Source organism: Helicoverpa zea, chromosome 3 (assembly GCF_022581195.2).
Source record: "Helicoverpa zea isolate HzStark_Cry1AcR chromosome 3, ilHelZeax1.1, whole genome shotgun sequence".
Taxonomy (NCBI): domain Eukaryota; kingdom Metazoa; phylum Arthropoda; class Insecta; order Lepidoptera; family Noctuidae; genus Helicoverpa; species Helicoverpa zea.
Window position 1 is genome coordinate 8985649 of NC_061454.1, and position 19061 is coordinate 9004709.

Genomic DNA, 19061 nt, shown 5'->3' on the forward strand with positions numbered 1-19061 from the left:
CATTCTTCTTCTTAACGTTTATCCCTTCTTGTGACGGGGTCAGCATTCCGTATCTTCTTCTTCCACTTCACTCTATCCAGGACGTCTTCCTCTTTGAGTTCGCAGATTTTCATGTCTTTCTTTACGACACTCAACCACCGCAGTTTTGGCCTGCCTCTGCGCTTTTGACTGTCATAGATCACGGCTTAAAAAGGTAGAAACTTAATCACTCCTGGCTATTTCTAAAGCCCACATTATGATAGATAAGTCGTTTTAAGGTGTAGGTAAGAGCAGTTAACCATGTATGTAGCATGTAGGTACTTCAGTGATCTGTGATATTTTCTTGTAATTTTTAAACGACTGCCCAAAAGGGAGGAGGTTCTCAATTTCAATGTGTTCTCTAATCAAGTGGTACATTAGGTATTTAAAAATAATACTCGTCAGTATATTCATACAACACTGTTTATTATACAGTAATCATGTTTATTATATTCAACAAACAGCTATAGGTACTTTAAATAGACACATATCCGTAAATAGTTAAAAGCGCAACACACAATATGCAAGATGTGAGCATTTAGCTTATTTCCTTATCAACTGAATAAAAATAGGTACCTAGGTAGGTACAGAAAGTCATTCTTCGTTTTAAGTAGGTACAGTCACGGGTAATCAAGTAATCACATTATGGTAGGCTATTTATTATGTTTAACTTTGATGTTTTTATATACTTAGCCGTGGAAGTCTAGATTTGTCTAAAAATTAAACATGAAACTGTCTCTTTCCGTATACGTTAGGTAGGTACATCGTTTGAGGCTGACAATAGGTAAGAAGAGACTAAGAAAATAGTATGTAGGTATATATGGCTATACAAGTAAATGTTTAGAAATATAGACATTAAATTTTTGTTCAATAATAAAGTATCTTTAATTTAAATTATATTCAATCATAGGCTTAGGTCCCATTTGGTTTCCCAATAAGGAATCGAAGTAGATATACTCTTTAATAATAAATTATCACAACTCACAGGTATAGGCAACGAACGGCATTAGCTAAATTATCGTAAGTATATGAATATAATTATTACACAATTAATGAACCAAAATTAATTAATCTAGTGACATTAAAACTGATTATTAAATAACATTGAACACAAAAAAAATTGTTCTACTATAGGAAAGAACAATCGTTTTATTGTCAGCAGGTAATAATGTTACGGGAGAAAACTCTTATTTAGATATTTATTGTCACAAACGGCAATTCAATTAAGGTACCTATTTACTAATTTTTCTATCACAGTTATTATAGTTATATATACTGTGTATCTAAATACAATAAATACCATCAAATTTTAATAATCTTTAAATATGTCGTATCTCTCCTGCTTTATAGAAAGTAGCAGCATAGTTGTCTAATTTATGTTTTGGCTCTAATTATTGCTATAATATATCGAAATGCAAAGCGATTCAGTGACCTTTAAGTACATCATCAGCAGCAGCCTTTACCTCCTCCCAAGATATATGAATGTCACTATCTTCGGTGAAACGTGAGCAGATCGCTAATCGAAGGAAGTATGTGTCGTCAATCTTAGAAGGAACTAAATGAATTTTGCCTCTTCCATTTATATGCCTGAGTAGTTCCTCATTCTTTTCGTTACCGCCTTTAAGTCTAAAGCAGACAAGTCCCATAGTTACTTCTTCATAGATTTCGAACCTTTCGTCAGCGCTGCACAATTTTTCAAATAGATGAGCAAGCGCAATGTGTTTTCTGATGTGCTTCTGGAGATTTTCCACGCCATACAGACGTAAAACGAACCACAACTTAAGCGCTCTGAAACGACGTCCAAGTGGTATTTGCCAGTGACGGTAGTCTGGAACTGATCCCTGCTGGTCGTGTTTCAAGTACAAGGGATCGACATTGAAGGCATCGACGATCCAACGCGGTTCTTTGAGCCACATGGCGGAACAGTCGAAGTTAACGAGCATCCACTTGTGTGGATTGAAATTGAAGGAATCCGCTTTTTCAACGCCTTTCATGAGGTAACGATATTCAGGACAGATGAAGGCTGATCCCGCATAAGCTGCGTCGACATGTAACCAGATGTCATGCTTGGAGCACACGTCACCAATTTCGTCCAAGGCGTCGAATGCGCAAGAAGATGTTGTACCTAATGTGGCCACCACCTGTAATAAAGTATGTAGTCACTGATTAAGTGAAGTTTTGAAATGCTAATCATATCTTTAATTCTCAATGAAAATAAGTAAGCTCATAAAAAAAAATCTTAGTAAAAGTGAAGAAAGAGACTCTTACATAGAATGGAATCAATCCATTGCGGATATCTTCCTCGATGGCTTCCTGCAGAGTGTCACCACGAAGGCGCCTCTTTCCGTCTGGTTGTAGCGAACGCAGCTTCACACCACCCAGGAGACCAGCCCTTTCCACCGAAGAATGAGCTTGCTCTGTAAATGGAAACATTTTACTTAAATATCTGTAAATACAAATAACTCAAACAACAAATAATATAGAAAATAGTTTGCTTACTGTTGCAATAACCGACGAGTTTCGAAATGATCTCAATATCAGTCCATTCAGGGTGTTGTTCCTTCACGCGTATAATGGTGCGGTTCTTGGCCCCCAGTAGAGCGACCAGCGTGGCCTCGCTGGCAGTGCCCTGGATGACGCCACCGGCCTCGCCACCCGACCGAGCCAGGAACGACTCAGGCAGACCCAACATCTGACCCAACCAGTCCAGCATCACAACCTCCAATTCCGTACACGCTGGACTCGCAATCTGGAATTGATTAACTCGCTTTGTAGTTTTTCCACAAAACAAAATATAGTCCTACTCTCCGAGCCGGTGAATATATAATTTATGATAGGTCAATGCGCGGTCGATGATCTGTGATCCATCTGTAAAGATGTAGGTACCTATAGGATAATGTAGTCTTTGTAGTAAAAGATTGACTCAGTAATCGAATGGCTAGTTTGTTGGGTATCGATTAGCATTATCTAAGTACATTTGACGAGTATGCATATCTACTTCATACAATATTAATTGGAAGTAGGTATATGGCAAGTTCTTTGTTCTAGTATGACATATATTTAACGCAAAAAATACTCGAGACTGTATAGGACATGGAACCGGTTTTCCTTGTTCCAATTACCTATGTGCCGCATGACATTGACACTGCTATCGGTTCGCAGAATTGAAACAGACATGGCAAGCTAAACAGCGGAATTCCGGTAACGTTAAAAATATCCCCAGTTTCTGCTTTGTGCTGATAGTCAAAGGTCTCTTATTCTGTGCTTTAGATTTTTATAATATGACACATGTAAATAGGTGATGAGGAGGATCAACATATGTCATCGTTTTATTTTGTAAATGGTCTAGCGAGTTCATACAACATACCCAAGTAAAGCCAATGCAGGCGATAGCTCCGCTCAGCATGTCAGCCACGATGGCTGGGTAAGAGTTGGCGGTAGGGAAGTATGCGTGGAACCTCGGCGAGTGCCAGTGCGTAACTCCTGACATGACGACTCGCTCGATATCAGCCATGACTGCGGTCCAGGGCTCCGGTTTCTCTGGGGCCTGTGCTGGCACCAGTGGCCGGAGGTACCCAGGCTTCACTGACGGCACCACTTGTCTGAAAAAAATATTACGATATGTTAATTTCAAATCATAAACACAAATTAGGGACAATATGACACTAGTAAAATTGTAGGATTTTAATTCAATTTAATGGAAATATGTGTTTAAAAAAGTTTTTTTTTTTTGTAAAATAGTAATAACCTGTCTCTGATGTTTTCCAAATATTCGGCAATGTAGTCTGTCATCGCTTTCGCAAAATCCTTGAAATCTCCGGGCTCCATGGTTTCTGAAATCATAAAAGGAAACAATTAAAGACATACGGAAAACTGATTTATGGCAATGCAGAAAATTGAGAAAATATAATTCCAAGAGGAAAATAAACATTCTTGTCGGAAAATTCCAGGATGAAGGAAAATCAGTCTTCATCCTGGACAAAGAGCTAGAGGTATTTGCCACTATGGGCATTGAAAAGGAAGGCTTGGGACACTATATTATGAGAATTCATTTTATTTTACTCTGAAGAGCTGCATCACCATCTACCTCTAAACCTGGTAATAACTACATGTTACCGAGTGTCCGAAGTCATCCTTATTAGTTCTATTGCAAAAGTATAGCTTACACAAATAATAAGTAGCAGGTACGACAGTTAGATAGAAAAAATACAAAGATCGGCATAGGTATAGCAAGCTATAAAAGTAATTTGCTATGCTCATAACACAGAAAGCAATAATGTAGTGCAATTGCGATATTCATTAATATACAAATTGGCTATCAATGGAACATAATGAGATATCATCACAATACGCAGGTATGTACCTCTATAAAGAAGTTAGAGTGTCTTTTTGTGTAGTCGTTTTATTAAAAGTAGGCACTAGCCTTTGTTTGAATCTACGTACAATTTGCATAAACTACGTTTACAATATAATAACAATATTCAATCCATGAACAATTAGCGTAAAGATAATTAAGCAGGCATAAAATGCGAGAAATCCATATAGGTAGAAATAACAAAATATGCATAAACTTCGTATAGTCGGAGTAGGTAGGTTACTATAGAAGATCGAGCTAAGTAAAATTAACGTTCCTAGCAGCGAAAAGAAAACAGTAAACAGAAGAAATAACAGCATAACACTTCATGCGTAATTTGAAAACAACACAAACCGAAATTCAGTTTTATATGCTGGTCCGACATGGTGCAGGCTAGAAGAGAGAAATACCGTATTATCTATCTATTGAATAGAAAACTAGATACTGATACAACAATATATTACACAGATTATTACTCTTATGTGTTTACCCGGGCTAATGTGTATCTTAAACCTATGTACCGAATTGTCTGCACATCGATTGTAAATAAATAATTCACAGAGTTCAAGAGAAAACCGTAATTCGATTAGAGATATTGTACAGAACAGCGAATCATTATAATTATGATTAATCAATCAATATTTGGTCTTTTTAGACCTAATTTAATTATGACACTTCATTGGGCCTAACTATAGATATCTGTGTAATGACATTGACCGGGTTAGGGGGAAACTCGCCTCTGGGCCGCGGCCCAGATTACACGGTATAATAACAGTCGGGAAAACTGGTCCGAATGTGCGGGCCAGATTACTATGTGAAAAAAGTGACGGAGGTAAGTCGACCCATTGGGACTTCATTTCATAAAATCCGATAGTTGTGAAATTTTTCACTGCTCAAAATCATCAGGAGGCAAAAAGACTTAGATCTTTTTCATAATTTTCATCATAAATATAATACTTTGTCTAGATACTGGACTCCTAGTAGCTAATATAGACTTCGTTAAATAATGAAGTTCCTATAGATATTTGATACATAGTTTTTATTTTTACTTTTTTTTTTAATATCTAGATTAGTGGAGATAGTGGGATATTTACATATGCAGAATATGTGTGTATAAGTAGGATATAATATTTATTTTTATTTACTTACAGCATGTTTAAAAACCCCATTAAAGTTTTTGTTGCATATTTAGTTCCTATACCTATATATTTAATAATCGCAAAATCGTCAGGAGCTAAAAAAATAAAGATCTTTTTCATAATTTTATCGAAAACTAGCTTTTGCCCGCGGCTTCGCTCCCGTCAACTGACTTCTCTACTTTACCCTATTTTGTTTCATAAGAACCTTCTCCTGACAATAACAAACACAACAAAAAAAGAATTAGTCAAATTGGTCCAGGCGTTGTTGAGTTATGCGCTTACCGATACATTTTGCGATTCATTTTTATATTATTTTATATTGATGTCAATATATCCAATGTCAACATAAATGAGTGTTACAAAAATACTCTTGTTGCCAAAAGGGGATTTGTTTTTTCTTGTAACACTCGAACAAAATTTTGATAAAAAGAAACAATGTTTCTATATTTACGTTTTACTTATAAATTGAGATTATTAATTAAGTATCTATAGGAACTTCATTATTTAACGAAGTCTATATTAGCTACTAGGAGTCCAGTATCTAGACAAAGTATTATATTTATGATGAAAATTATGAAAAAGATCTAAGTCTTTTTGCCTCCTGACGATTTTGAGCTGTGAAAAATTTCACAACTATCGGATTTTATGAAATTAAGTCCCAATGGGTCGACTTACCTCCGTCACTTTTTTCACATAGTAATCTGGCCCGCACATTCGGACCAGTTTTCCCGACTGTTATTATACCGTGTAATCTGGGCCGCGGCCCAGAGGCGAGTTTCCCCCTAACCCCATTGACCGTATCAATATCACATATTACATCAGGCTAATTATGTCACCCGTTCAATGTCAGTGTGAAATGCTACCGGTTGTCAAGTAAATAATGCGTATACACTTGAATTGGTGGTCCTTGTTCAATGCCGAGAGAGCGGCGCGCGCGGTGCGCTTGCGCAAGCCACCGAGCGTGCGCCGGCGAGCAAGTGGTGCGAGGTTATACATGGACCTCGTTGCTGCTCGTGGCTTCCACAACCTATGTTTACTTAGATTCTGACTAAGACGCATTTGTTCTACATTGTTACATATCTAACTACAGTTTTGCCTTTTTTGGTGGGAAACCATCAAATGATCAAGTAATATGATCCTCCCATTGTGGGTGCAGTGTGAGGGAGTGTCAGACTCTTACTGACTAGAACCCATCATGTTCTGGAGCGCTTTATATATCAGGGCCACGGTAACTTTTTCGAACATTCCCGCAGCTCCGACAGTCTTCGCTCCTATTACAGTGTTGCCTTAAGCATCTATAGCAAAAGATTTCAAAGTCTTTAAAAAGTAGGTACTTGTAGTTACCTTAGATAAAGAACACAATAAAGATATAAAAATATACAATTGGAAAATAAATAACTTTATCTGACCTAAAAATATCAACCATTCCTCAACAATTGTTCCATATCTAGACCAACTTATTATAATAAAAATCCTTAACCTGGGTCGTACCTATAACTACTTACAATACTTCCGTATCTGTATCTATTCGTAGTTAAGGTTGACCCATATTCGAGCCAGATGAATATCTATCTGCAAACCATAGTAAGTACAGCCGCTGTGAGGCACTGTGTCACTTGAGAATAATATGCTCCACTACTGCTATACCTTGTTAACCTTCACTTAAAACCTTTTCTACCCGTTTAACAAAATTAAAGACAAAGGTTTGCAATTCCAAGCACCTACGCGAAAAACTATGGGAAAAACGTTTGAATCCATTAAGCTAGTGAATGAGATCGTGGCAATAATTCAGTAGGTTTATCTGCGAGTCCGAGGGAAGAACAAGACCATGTTTAATTCATTGAAACGTATCTGCTTCACGGCATCGATCGCTGGGTTTAGGGCCAAGGCAAGCCGACACTCACGCGATAGCTGAAAAAGTTAGCGAAGCGGGTGCTACACTCATTACCGCTGATTCCGTTAAGGTCATTTATTTTGTGCGATAACTCCATCAGGTTCCTCTCGTTGTAATTTGTGAGATTGTTTTGTTGGTGGTGGTCAGAATAATGTTGCCTTATGGACTGAAACTTCTGAAGATGGAGAAATCCAATGCCTTGTTACATCATCTATGAAGTCCCTTAAAACCGGTAGAGCCAGGTAGAGCCATTTTAAATATAGTCGAGTTCAAATAAACAGACGCACAACAAGTTTAAACATGCATCCACATGCACTTACAAATGGATACATCAATTAATTACTTTTTTCCTTGTAATATATCTTATTCCATATCTTCAAGTTTGTTTATTTAAACGCACGAGTTAAAACCAAATAGGTTGGTAATTTGATAAGATAACGGCACATTTATTATTTAACATGATGTCAATATTGTCTTTTGCGATAAATTAGGAATTTTAAACAAACGTTTAGTAAATATTTATCGAAGGAACCCTAAAACATTAAGATACACAGTTTGATTCATAATCATCGCGACAATTCCAAGATCCCGTTGTCTTTGCTCTATCAATTAAGTTATTCAATATCACAATTACATTATTGATGTGGTAAACCAGTTTAGTCGAGGTCACAATAATCATGCGTTCATTAAAAATACATATTTTATTCAATCAGCGGAAGTATTGTGTACAAACAGGATGTTACGGTTTTTAAGAAAATATATTGTTTTTAAATTAATTTAGTTATAGGTAATTGCGAGCCATTAAGTAATGTGATGCACGTTACGAACTTTTTGTCCTTAGTAATGTCACTCACTTTCTATGATTAGGTATAATTACTGGGTATCATTTTATGGCTGTGACGCGCTGATTGACGTCAATGAAACTTAAGAGGTTTTTTGATAGAGATTTTGTAATAAACAAATTGCTCTTGACCGCTTATTTGATCAAAAACTCAAACTTGTCACAGAGTGCGCAAGATACTTAAACCAAGTATTATTTTTTAGTATTGGTGGGGGGAACAGAATTCACTAGGGCATACAAAGTAACAAAGGTACTAAATGGCAACAATCTGCGAAGGTCGCAATAATATGGCGATCTCAAACAAAAGTCCATTATTTTTATATTGCTTCAAGACATTGTCTTCGTAAATAATTTGGCGGTAATGAACGTGTATTAATGTCACAAACGAGCCTTAACAAAGGTCTAAAAGACGTGATTGTGGTCACCATGGCTACATAAGTGAGATAACATTAATTAATTTGATATGGCGGTGACGTCAATTATCGTTGCGAAAAGTTAAACCAGAGACTATTTCGTTAGATAAATATCCTTATTCAACTTTCCTTTTAAGATATTTACATTTAGATGACAGATTATTTACCTGCGCAAGGAAAAACCCTCGCGGAGTAGTGACGCTCGCGCTCTGGGTACCGGTAAAAGATCCCAAACGGGTAATCCCTCGTTTTACGGCCATATGAACGGCAGACCGAGACTTTCATAGAATGAATGAATCAGCTGTGCGTAGAATGTTTTTTCCTGACTATTGGAAACGCAACAGCCAAATATACATACATTTATTGAAAAAATAATTGTGCTTTGGTTTTTTTTTCACAACACCGTTTTTGCGGAACATTAAACTAGCTGGTCAATAGATACAGTCTTCATTTATTTACATTAAATGAAATTATAATCGTAGTAAAAGTTAGATACCTTGGGGCAAATTATTTTAATAATTTGGAAAACCCTGACATTTTACAATTTCAGTATTAATTTACTATTTGGTAATCCGTTTTGGAAATTACTTCGACATTATTTTCCTTTAGAATATTTATTAACTATGGGCAATCGAATGATTTTTCCTAAATCGTTAGCCAAGATATATTTAGATTTTTCTGGAACTAGGTAGGTAGGGTAGGAACTATAACACAAATGGAGATACTCAATAGAAAAGAAATATGAAATAAACGTAGGTAACACATAAACGCATACCTAACTTAGGTAGACATTCTACAGTAGGTAGGTACCTACATCGGAACATCACGCTGTGAAAATATCAAGTGTGGTTCGGACTCGCTTCCCTCTTCAGAGTGATGTAGAGCTTCGAAATTGCAACCGATATTGCCCTCGAATTTCCACATAACCCCGATCCAATCATTCTCTCTGAATTAAGCCTTATTTCAAACCGTCCGAATCTCTAAACGTCATAAAACCCAGAATTGAAGAAAATAGATTTTTCACGCAAGAGTACGGATAGAAACTGTTAACCACTGATTAAGTAAATCGTAGATTTACAAAGAAGAAGAGTGAAAAATCGAAAATTCAGTAGGACCTATTAAAGAAAATTCAGTAATTTAGCAAGAATGGTTCAATATTCTTTACAGTCTATTTATATAATCTCATAATAAATCCAATACCAAATTATAATGACCCCTCTACATAGGTTGGTTGATGTTTCTGCAAGTTCGATATAACCCTATAATGATATAGGTACCTACGGGAATAGGTCGGACTTGCCATCCCTAATGACCTCGTTAATGACCATACGTAGTTATGAAATAGGTTCCCAAGTAGAGACATTGAAATGAGCAATTAAAAAAACAATAGAAAGGAAAAAAGGAAGGATATATATTATCTTTTTAAGGTAAGATGCGTTAAAATAATTGATATGCAAAGTAATTGCAAGGTTTTTTCAATTAAGTAAATGCGTCTTTTTAACCGACTTCCCAAAAAGGAGGAGGTTATCAATTCGGCCGGTATGTTTTTTTTTTTTTTTTTTTTTCTATGTATGTACATCGATTACTCCGAGGTTTATAGACCGATTTACGTGATTCTTTTTTTGTTCGACTCGGAATAGCTGCCAGTTGGTCCCATAGTCATCAGGTCAGGATCTGATGATGGAAACCCTGAGAAATCGAGGGCAACCTTCGAAAGTTGTAGGCATACATAGGGTAAAAACTTGACACTCAGGCGTACGCCTAAAAGCACTATTCAACTGTGAAGATTTAGAGCTGATCTGATGATGGAAACCAGAGAGGGTCGAGGGAACTCGACAACTGAATATGTAAACTACCTCGTGTTTGGGCTTAAATTATTTGTATTGACAAGACCTTTGCAACAGTGAAGGTTTGGAGCTGACCTGATGATGGAGACCAGAGAAAGTAAGTCGAGGGAACTCGACAACTGAATATGTAAAATACCTCGTATTTGGACTTATATTCTTTGTATTGATGAGAACTTCTCACTTGTATGGATAGTGACAACTATTCGTATCACTGAAAAGCTTTAAATAAAAAACTTTTTTACAAAAAAATTAAACCGACTTCCCAAAACACTAAAAAGCAAAAAAAAAAAACTATTTTTAGGTGCATCGGCCTAGAAGTCGGTGGCAAAATTAACTTAGTAACATCCATTAGACACCGACTTCTAGGCCGATGCACCTAAAAATAGTTTTTTTTTTTTGCTTTTTAGTGTTTTGGGAAGTCGGTTTAATTTTTTAGAAACTGAATGAGTTTACAGTAAAGGAGTTTAGTTACTTATTAACGAACTGATATCTATATCCAAAATTAGAATAAGTAAGAACAAGGAAGAACATTTGCAGTAGGGAGGGATATTTGGTTTAAAATAGCAATTGAGTGGATCTAGAATCAACACGCATTTCCAATATCAGTGTGGGAGAGAATTGCTAAAAGCGATATTTTAACCACGATCGACAGAATTGGTTAAAATACGGAGCTGATTTAATGTAACCGGTACACCGCAGATATGAATTAGTCTTGGGAAACTCTATTTACAAAATTATTACAATAACTACTTACAATTAAATATTCAAATTAATTGTATTAATGTTAACAATATTTGCAACAGTCTATGTACCAGTGGGATGTACAATATGTACGTACCTACTATATCTACCGCTACAGTTTTTCAGGAAGCTCTGCATTGATTGGTATTTTTTTTTAACTAAGTAATTTTATTCACACTGACACAGTTTTTTATATAATTAAGAAATATACTATCTAGATTACTTTTGTACCCGTTATAAAACTGATTTTAAATATTTTCGCACAGTTGACATAGCCTTGATGCCTTGCGGAATGTTAAGGCGGATTGAATTAAGTTTGAAAGCACGATAATGATGACAAATTATTTGAGATAATCATATAATTATGTGCATATTACCTAAATATGTCGTAACTTTAGCATTACTACTTTACGTTTAATGCGTCACATATTTAAGCTCGTTATAATTTTTTGCATCTTCATCAAATCAAATAAATTACTGATTAAAAATACTAAACAGTGCGCTTCAAAGGATTTTTTTTCAATCAAGTAATTTAACTATTCTTAAAGTTCCTGTTAATTTTGTAAAACATTTCTTTTGTTTAAATTAACTTTATATTATCTTGAATAATTTGTGTTTCTTCAGACACAGGCATATTTTTTTTATATTAATTTAATTTAAGTTATGAATAAAAAAACTGGCTATCAATAAAACTTGCACTGGTATCAACCGATTTAACGCTCGATTTCATAACGATAAAAAAGGAAAAATAGGTAATTAAAGAAAACTCTTTATCAATGTAAGGCTTTATCTTACTTCCGATATTATCACTTTATGATATGATAATATTAGTGTCGTGATAGTAAAACTACAACAAAAATTGTAAACATTCACGCTTATGCATAACCTGCATAGCAAGTTAGTAGTGCAGTTTGCAGTTTTGGAGCTAGTAGTTTCCTAAGAGCTCAATTAAATGCAATAGTTACCAGTGAACGTAGAGTTAGGTGCTAATTCCAATTTCAAGTTGTATTGTCTTAGTTTTAGTAGAGTTAGGGTCCAATATTTGTTAAATCTTTGGCTGATAACTTTCAACCAAGAATAACCATAAGTAATTATTCAGAGTTAATTAATTATTTCAGAGTTAAGAACAATCACAATTCAAAAAGTTAAATATTTAAAAACAGTTGTATATAGTTTATAACACTTACCAAATGTATGTAAATTGCTTAAAATATAAAAAATGCAGACGTTCAACAAAAACACAGCGTCACCCAGTAATTGGTACTAATTTTCTTTAGGACAATGTCCGTGAATTTACGCGCTTTGTATGATCGCGAAAACGCGGTGCGCCCAAATCACTGCCAGTCTCGGACTACGCCCGCCGCCGCCACTCTCGCAACCTTTATATACTCGTAGCTACGATACGAGGGAACTGTGCACTATGTAGCTGACTCCATTTAGAAGATTAGCCGCGGCGCATGAGCCGTCAACCCGAATGCTAATAGAAGAATTGAATCTGTAAAGTACTCCGTACCCTCAAGAGACTTTCAATGCGAAGAGTTCCGCACCCCAATCTTTGAGCGGGACATCTCAATATTTACTCTCTTGTATTGACAGAATAGCCGCGGAATCGAGTGTCAATTCTGCTTTATTAAAATAAATGAACTAGATCTGAGGGTATCAAGATTGATTGGAAACATTTACTATTGGTGCCAATTTATTTAAGTGTCATTCATTTGTTCGTTAACAATGTGTTCGGAAATGTTAACTCATCACCTGAATGCTTCTGAATACGAAATGTCTTGGATAATGACTAGTTTCGTGCCTAGGAATGTAAACTTAATTACGATAGGTCATTAGCTAAAGTAATAGACAAAATGAATCATAAAAACTTTGACACAAAATTTATAAGACCCTGATACAATCAGATTAGACGTGAAACACTCCTTGACCTAGGTTTGAATTAAATTTTGAACTACGTAGTATTCGTTGTTTTCATTTGTTTAGTTTAAATAGAATGTAATTATAATCACAGAATTATTCATGGTAAGTTGTTCTAGGTTGAATTTGGCCTGGGGTTAACACTTCCCATGACTCGTAGAAGAACAACAGGAAATACCCAGGTATTGAGAAGAGTTAACACAACACAACGTGATCTTTCTATTCGGTATATCAGGAGACCAGATGAAAAAAATCATTTTCCTTTCAGGAATCAGGAGCTTAAATGCTTTAAATCGTATTTGGGGTTGTAGAATTTTTCAAGGGGCTGCGTGATTGTCTGAAAGAGTTCTGAACACAAATGTCTCCAGAAGAAACATGGCTGGGTTTACTCAATAAGAGCCAAACATTCCCTTCTGCAGGTTTTGGGGATATTTGATTCTCTCTTTCGAGTGATGTGATAAATCAAAGAGTATGCGTATAAAATTTTCAGTCAAATAGGTCCAGGCATTTACGAGGAACCTGAGTCGGTTGTTCTTTTTTTCATGTGGTACATTTAAATTCTCAGAAAATACATTCAGATACATTACAGGCGCATTCCTTTCATTTAGCACTTATTCTATTTTACCTAATCATAGGTATCTAAAAAATAATCACATCTACAAAAATGCACCCGTCATCCTGACCCTTGCTAACGTTAATCCTGATTTTAAAACGATATGGAGAACCTAAAAATATTTTTTATCAAGCATCTCGATTTAGCATACGAGATTGTCGCCATGTGGATTATTAATATACGGCCTTTATCATGCCGATTGTTGTTACGGCCAATGGTCTAAATGGCCACGAACCTCGATCGACGTCTCAAGGGACTCTCAAGTCTTCAGGCGTCCGATCGCTTTCGGAGGTGACACTAATTGAATCAGCGCGTTCTGTGAGGAGATTTTGGTATCTGGAGCCCAAAATCGGCTAACGCCTTTAATCCAAGTAGTAGGTACCTCAGAGGCACATCCACCCACTCACATTTCTGAACTTACGAATTTTGGAAATGTATGTATGTATAATAGATATACAAGGTGTTGATTTGCATTTGTGCCATAGTTCAGGAGGAGGACATACAATACGTAAATAATCGATTGGAATTACAGTAGATGGGAAATAACTAATATGCACTGCTTTTTTTGTCATTGTAATGTCGTGGTATTTCCGAAGTAATCCAATTTTATGAATGAAATTTATGAGTGATCGTTGCGTATGCTTTGTGTTTGCGTTTGTGTGAGGGTGCAGCAGCGGTTTTAACGCCAGTAACATACGCACCAAGTTTAAATAAGGCTAGATGACATTTACGGAATTCCGAAAAAAATTAAAGAAAAAAAATGACATACCAATTTTTTATTGATTTGGGTCGAGAATCATTAGCATAATTACCTCCTTGAATATGGCACGGATGCAAATCAACAGCTTGTGGATACGGTGTCATAGCATAACTTTCTTTCGTTTCTATTTTCAACAGTGTCTCGGTAATAAGTAAGTTATTGTTATCATTTTGCTTGGGAACCAATTTTAAACAATATTTTAAGAAAATACCAATGAAACAATGAATGGATAGTTTGAAAGTCTAGTGAACTGAAGAGATGACGACCCCAAATAATTTTGAGATAAGGTCAGGATGATGATGATTTAAAAATACAAACAACTATGATAATAGAGCGTTATAATAACCAAATCATTTCTTTCGCATAAATGAATTTCGCCGTTGAGGTAATAAAAAGTATGGGGTTTCCCCGTCTTTTCCCCAAAAATCGCAAAGCCCATTCATTTTTTTTTGTTGTTTTTTGATTATTACCGGTTGCTCGTCCATCAAGTTATGTTTGAACTGTCCGATAAAACATACGTGACTAATAGCGCACGCTTAAAGTGATTATTTTTTTTTGTTATTCTTTGATTGTTTATGTCCAAAGCCGGTTAGATTACATGAAAATATTTATTTTCTTATATTTTGATTAATAGATTTGATTAATATATTTTTGTGATCACTTTTTGAAAAGCGTTAACTAAGCTTTCTATAGGTACCACTTGGGTACTGCTCTAACTATTCTCCGTATTCCTTCATATTATAAAGCAAAAACAATAGCATGTCGAATCTTCACCTGTAGCTTCGAACTTCAACCAGATCTTATTGATCCCTTCTGCTTGCTGAAATTGCATCAGACTTCTAGGATATACCTACACGTGTCCAGCCGCTATTGAATGATAGGTATTAAGTATTGTCAAGTGATGATAAGTTGATTGTTAATCTACCAGTTACATTATCTGAAAATTCATCACTTTAAATAAATTTCCTTTACAGCGCAATTACATGATATCCGTATTCCGTTTAAAACCAGGGGCCCGATTCTCCTAATTTTACTTAAGCGACATACGATTCAGGTTCGACTGAGATCCAATCCCGAATCAATTACGATTGAAGCTTATGTGGCATTCCGCTATTTTTTCTTTGAAATAAACGTTTTTATCCTTTTCTGTCATTCAATAATGAATCATTTAGCTTTCTATTCGATTTTGACATTATCAACTTAGGAGAATTTGGCCCCTGGCTGTATCTCATGAATCGAGATAGTTAAATAGTTGAAATCTCCGACGCTGTATTTCTACGAGTACTAAAACTAGAATAAAATACCAAAATAATTTAGGGAGACCCCCTGGAGACCACATGCAAAGATATTTAATAGATAGTGGTAGGTACGGAACCCTTCGTTCGAAGTGCGACTTGTTTCCTCTTTATTTTATTAGTATAGATAGTAATCTGTGGTATAGATTGCCAAGATGTACGCAATGATACCATAATCATTAATGTTGGAGAGTGTAAGTATCAAAACACTCATCGTCTATTATCTAAATACTTTTGATCGCTGAGATTAAATCGTTAGGTAACTGTCGTATCATTAAGTATTATACTTATTTATATAAATTAATCAACAGTTGACGTGCCTTTTACATATAGGCAGATTGATTGTGGCCTAGTGGCTTCCTACGCACCTCCCTTAAACACGCCAGCTCAAACACAGCTTTAGTTTAGTTTTTTTTCAATGTCAGACACCTATCTGGTTTTATGACGTAGTTACACGTATTACTATGTCTATAGCCTTAGTTGTCACAAGTGGTTATTTATTGTAGGTTGATTTATAAATAGATATCATGCTACTGGTCACTTTCATTCATACATTTAGGACTTTAGTTAGACAAAGGTCATAAACATTTGCCACTCCTTCTGGCCTTCATTATACTTACCTAACTTCTTACTCCTACTGCAATCTTAGAAAACTATGTAATTTACTCGAAATGTATAATCAAAACTACCCATTTTGCATACCTACTTAGTGCATCCAGTGCACCCATGATTTTGAAATCTCGTTTCCTGTCACTGACTTTGGATATACAATATAGTTTTGATATGATCATGGTTATACATGACTCTTATAAGTGCAATGGTAGGGGTTTCTAGTCGGCACCCACCCACTCCATCTTCGCTCGTTGGGAGTTGGGACCAAGGTTTGAATTGATTCAATTCCTTTTAACCCCCGCGCGACGATCTCGACAAAATCCGCTGAGCTGGAAAAGTGTCCTATTTATTATTGAAATGTTACATTTAATGTAAAAGACTGTACTTTTTGCTTCAACATGTTCTTTCATTCATAATGCATTTTACAATTTTGAGAGCATTTTTTTTTATTGAATGAGTAAAGCATAGGCTTAGTCGACGGGTTTTTTTCAGATGAGATATTAATCAATGTACGTGACAATCATATTATATTATCTGGTCAGGAAAAATACAGTTTTTTCCTCAAGCTAATTATCTGTCCGTAGGTATTATTTAGAAAGGTACCTAAATTGCAACAATAAAGGTTTTGGGTGCCTAATTAACATTGTATTTTGCTCATCCCATCCACAATAAATACAATTTTCCTTATTAGTAAGTATATTGTAGAGTTCAGCGTATAACACTCTCCCCATTTTATCATGCTTTATAAGTGTATGTAAATAATTATTGTTAATTTATTGTTATTGCTGACTGCTGTACCTACAATTTTCTTTTCTGGTTACAAAATATATTGAGTCCTATGTAAACCTACATGCGCGCGCGCTTTTCCAATATGCACTATCGCACTATGCAACAAGAATTTCAAGACATAGTACACGAAAAATGTTGAGTACTAGGGTACCTAGTATAATTTCACTCTAACTACAAAATAGTTAAATATAGGTTAGCTTTATATTTTTTTATTCATCCATCCATCGTGCAGATGCAATTCAGTTTTACCTGTTATTAAACTAAAACAATCTGCTAATTTAAAGTTGGTATTATTAACCTGATTGTTATTTAAGTACTTAATTAATTTAATGTAATTAATGTTTAATTTTAAGTGTGTAGAGTAGTTAAGATTAAGTACCTATATGTAAAATTGTCAATACACTATTGCATTAGGTTCTCCTGTAATAATAGTTGTATTTTGTGATAAATAAATAAATAAGTTCTATAATAGTTAGTTAAGTACAATTCGAGTATTTATTCCATAACAATTGTACTTGTCGTTCGTAATTACACGCGAACTTGTCATTAGATTAATTACTAGAAAGATTAATTTAAGTACCTACCTACTCTGTCTTATTGCTAGTAATTAGGCGTAGGAACTGATTATTCGTGCGACACATAGGTCTTTCTCAGTTTCCTATTTCATTACGTACAATTATTATTATGATCAAGGCCATACTCAGGTCAAAATAATCAACAGGCTCATCTCTGAAAAACAACCTGAATTTATAATATTTGTAGAAATCTATGACACAACTTAAGCTAGTTAAATCCTGCAAGATGATGTCTTTAGTTTTCGTAATAAATCGTAAGGGTGAGAATATTAAATCAATTTCCTAGTCATGAGAAGTCGGCTACCGTAACGGAAATGAATTATGGCCTCAGCGTCTGACCGTACCGCTACAAAGCTCTGTTCCATCAAAAGCTTTAGATGTGTAATTACCCGCGATGACGCAAGCTCTCTCTCGACTTCACAAGAGCCTGGGAGGACGACGTAGGAGGGGAATTGGGGGGAAACAGGGTGGTCGTCCGCACCGTTTCCATGGTTACCGTACAGGGAGGCTGACTGTTGCAACAAGTGGGACTTATCACGACATTATTCTGAGCTTTTCGGTTTAGTGACTTGTTCAGAAAGTTTTATGTACGTCCTACCGTACCTATAGGTACTTAACTGGAACAATAAATATATGTAAATGAATTTGTACTGTAGGTATAATGTTTCAAAATACTTAATTGCCTATTACTCTATGGCAAAGTCGGCCAGTAATTTGAAAAAATAAATATCAATCTTCTATTGCACAACTCTAAAAACTAGAGTCAGGTGCACCAGCTCAAGAGTTGAAGCAGCCAGCAGTAAGATCATGACAAAATAAACCTCTACCGTAACTACAAAAAAAACCTGGGGCCCGATTCTCCTAAGTTAATAATGTCAAAATCGAATCGCAATATGATCGCAATAGCAGTTTTAACCATATCGGGCATTCTGCTACTAATAAAAGACCAATCGTATTCGATTGACATTTGATTGGTGTGCGATTGGTCTGCTATTTTGGTAATTTTGGTCTATACGGTAGTTTGCTGTACAATCATTTTGCACTCGTAAATCATTTGCAGACAAAATGATTCATTATTGAATGACAGAAAAGTATAAAAACGTTTATTTCAAAGAAAAAATAGCGGAATGCCACATACGCTTCAATCATAATCGAGTCGGGATTGGACCTCAGTCGAATCGAGTCGAACGTGAATCGTATGACGCTTAAGTAAAATTAGGAGAATCGGGGCCCAGGTGAAATACAGCCTA

The 19061-nt window shown here is 35.5% G+C and overlaps 1 protein-coding gene across 2 annotated transcripts; it reads right to left on the bottom strand.

Moving 5' to 3' along the window:
- Positions 1 to 423: 423 nt before the first annotated feature.
- LOC124646209 (aromatic-L-amino-acid decarboxylase) lies at positions 424 to 12624 on the bottom strand. Of its 2 annotated transcripts, none has more exons than XM_047186307.1 (6): positions 12435 to 12624; positions 3767 to 3851; positions 3386 to 3620; positions 2518 to 2767; positions 2287 to 2435; positions 424 to 2159 (listed from the first exon to the last, which is right to left on the bottom strand). In XM_047186307.1, the coding sequence occupies exons 2-6, from the start codon at positions 3844 to 3846 to the stop codon at positions 1443 to 1445; spliced, it is 1431 nt and encodes a 476-aa protein (XP_047042263.1). In that variant the 5' UTR covers positions 3847 to 3851; positions 12435 to 12624; the 3' UTR covers positions 424 to 1442. The 2 variants fall into 2 exon arrangements, with proteins under 2 accessions (XP_047042263.1, XP_047042262.1); XM_047186306.1 differs by lacking the exon at positions 12435 to 12624 and adding an exon at positions 4727 to 5055.
- Positions 12625 to 19061: the final 6437 nt, after the last annotated feature.

Bases quoted from the DNA above. Each gene is read 5' to 3' on its own strand.
- LOC124646209 (XM_047186306.1), bottom strand. From the start codon at position 4,757: ATGTCGGACCAGCATATAAAACTGAATTTCG. The intron at 3,621-3,766 runs GTTATTACTATT...TATTTTTTTCAG, and splicing joins TTGGAAAACATCAGAGACAG to ACAAGTGGTGCCGTCAGTGA. The intron at 2,160-2,286 runs GTAAGAGTCTCT...ACTTTATTACAG, and splicing joins ATGGATTGATTCCATTCTAT to GTGGTGGCCACATTAGGTAC.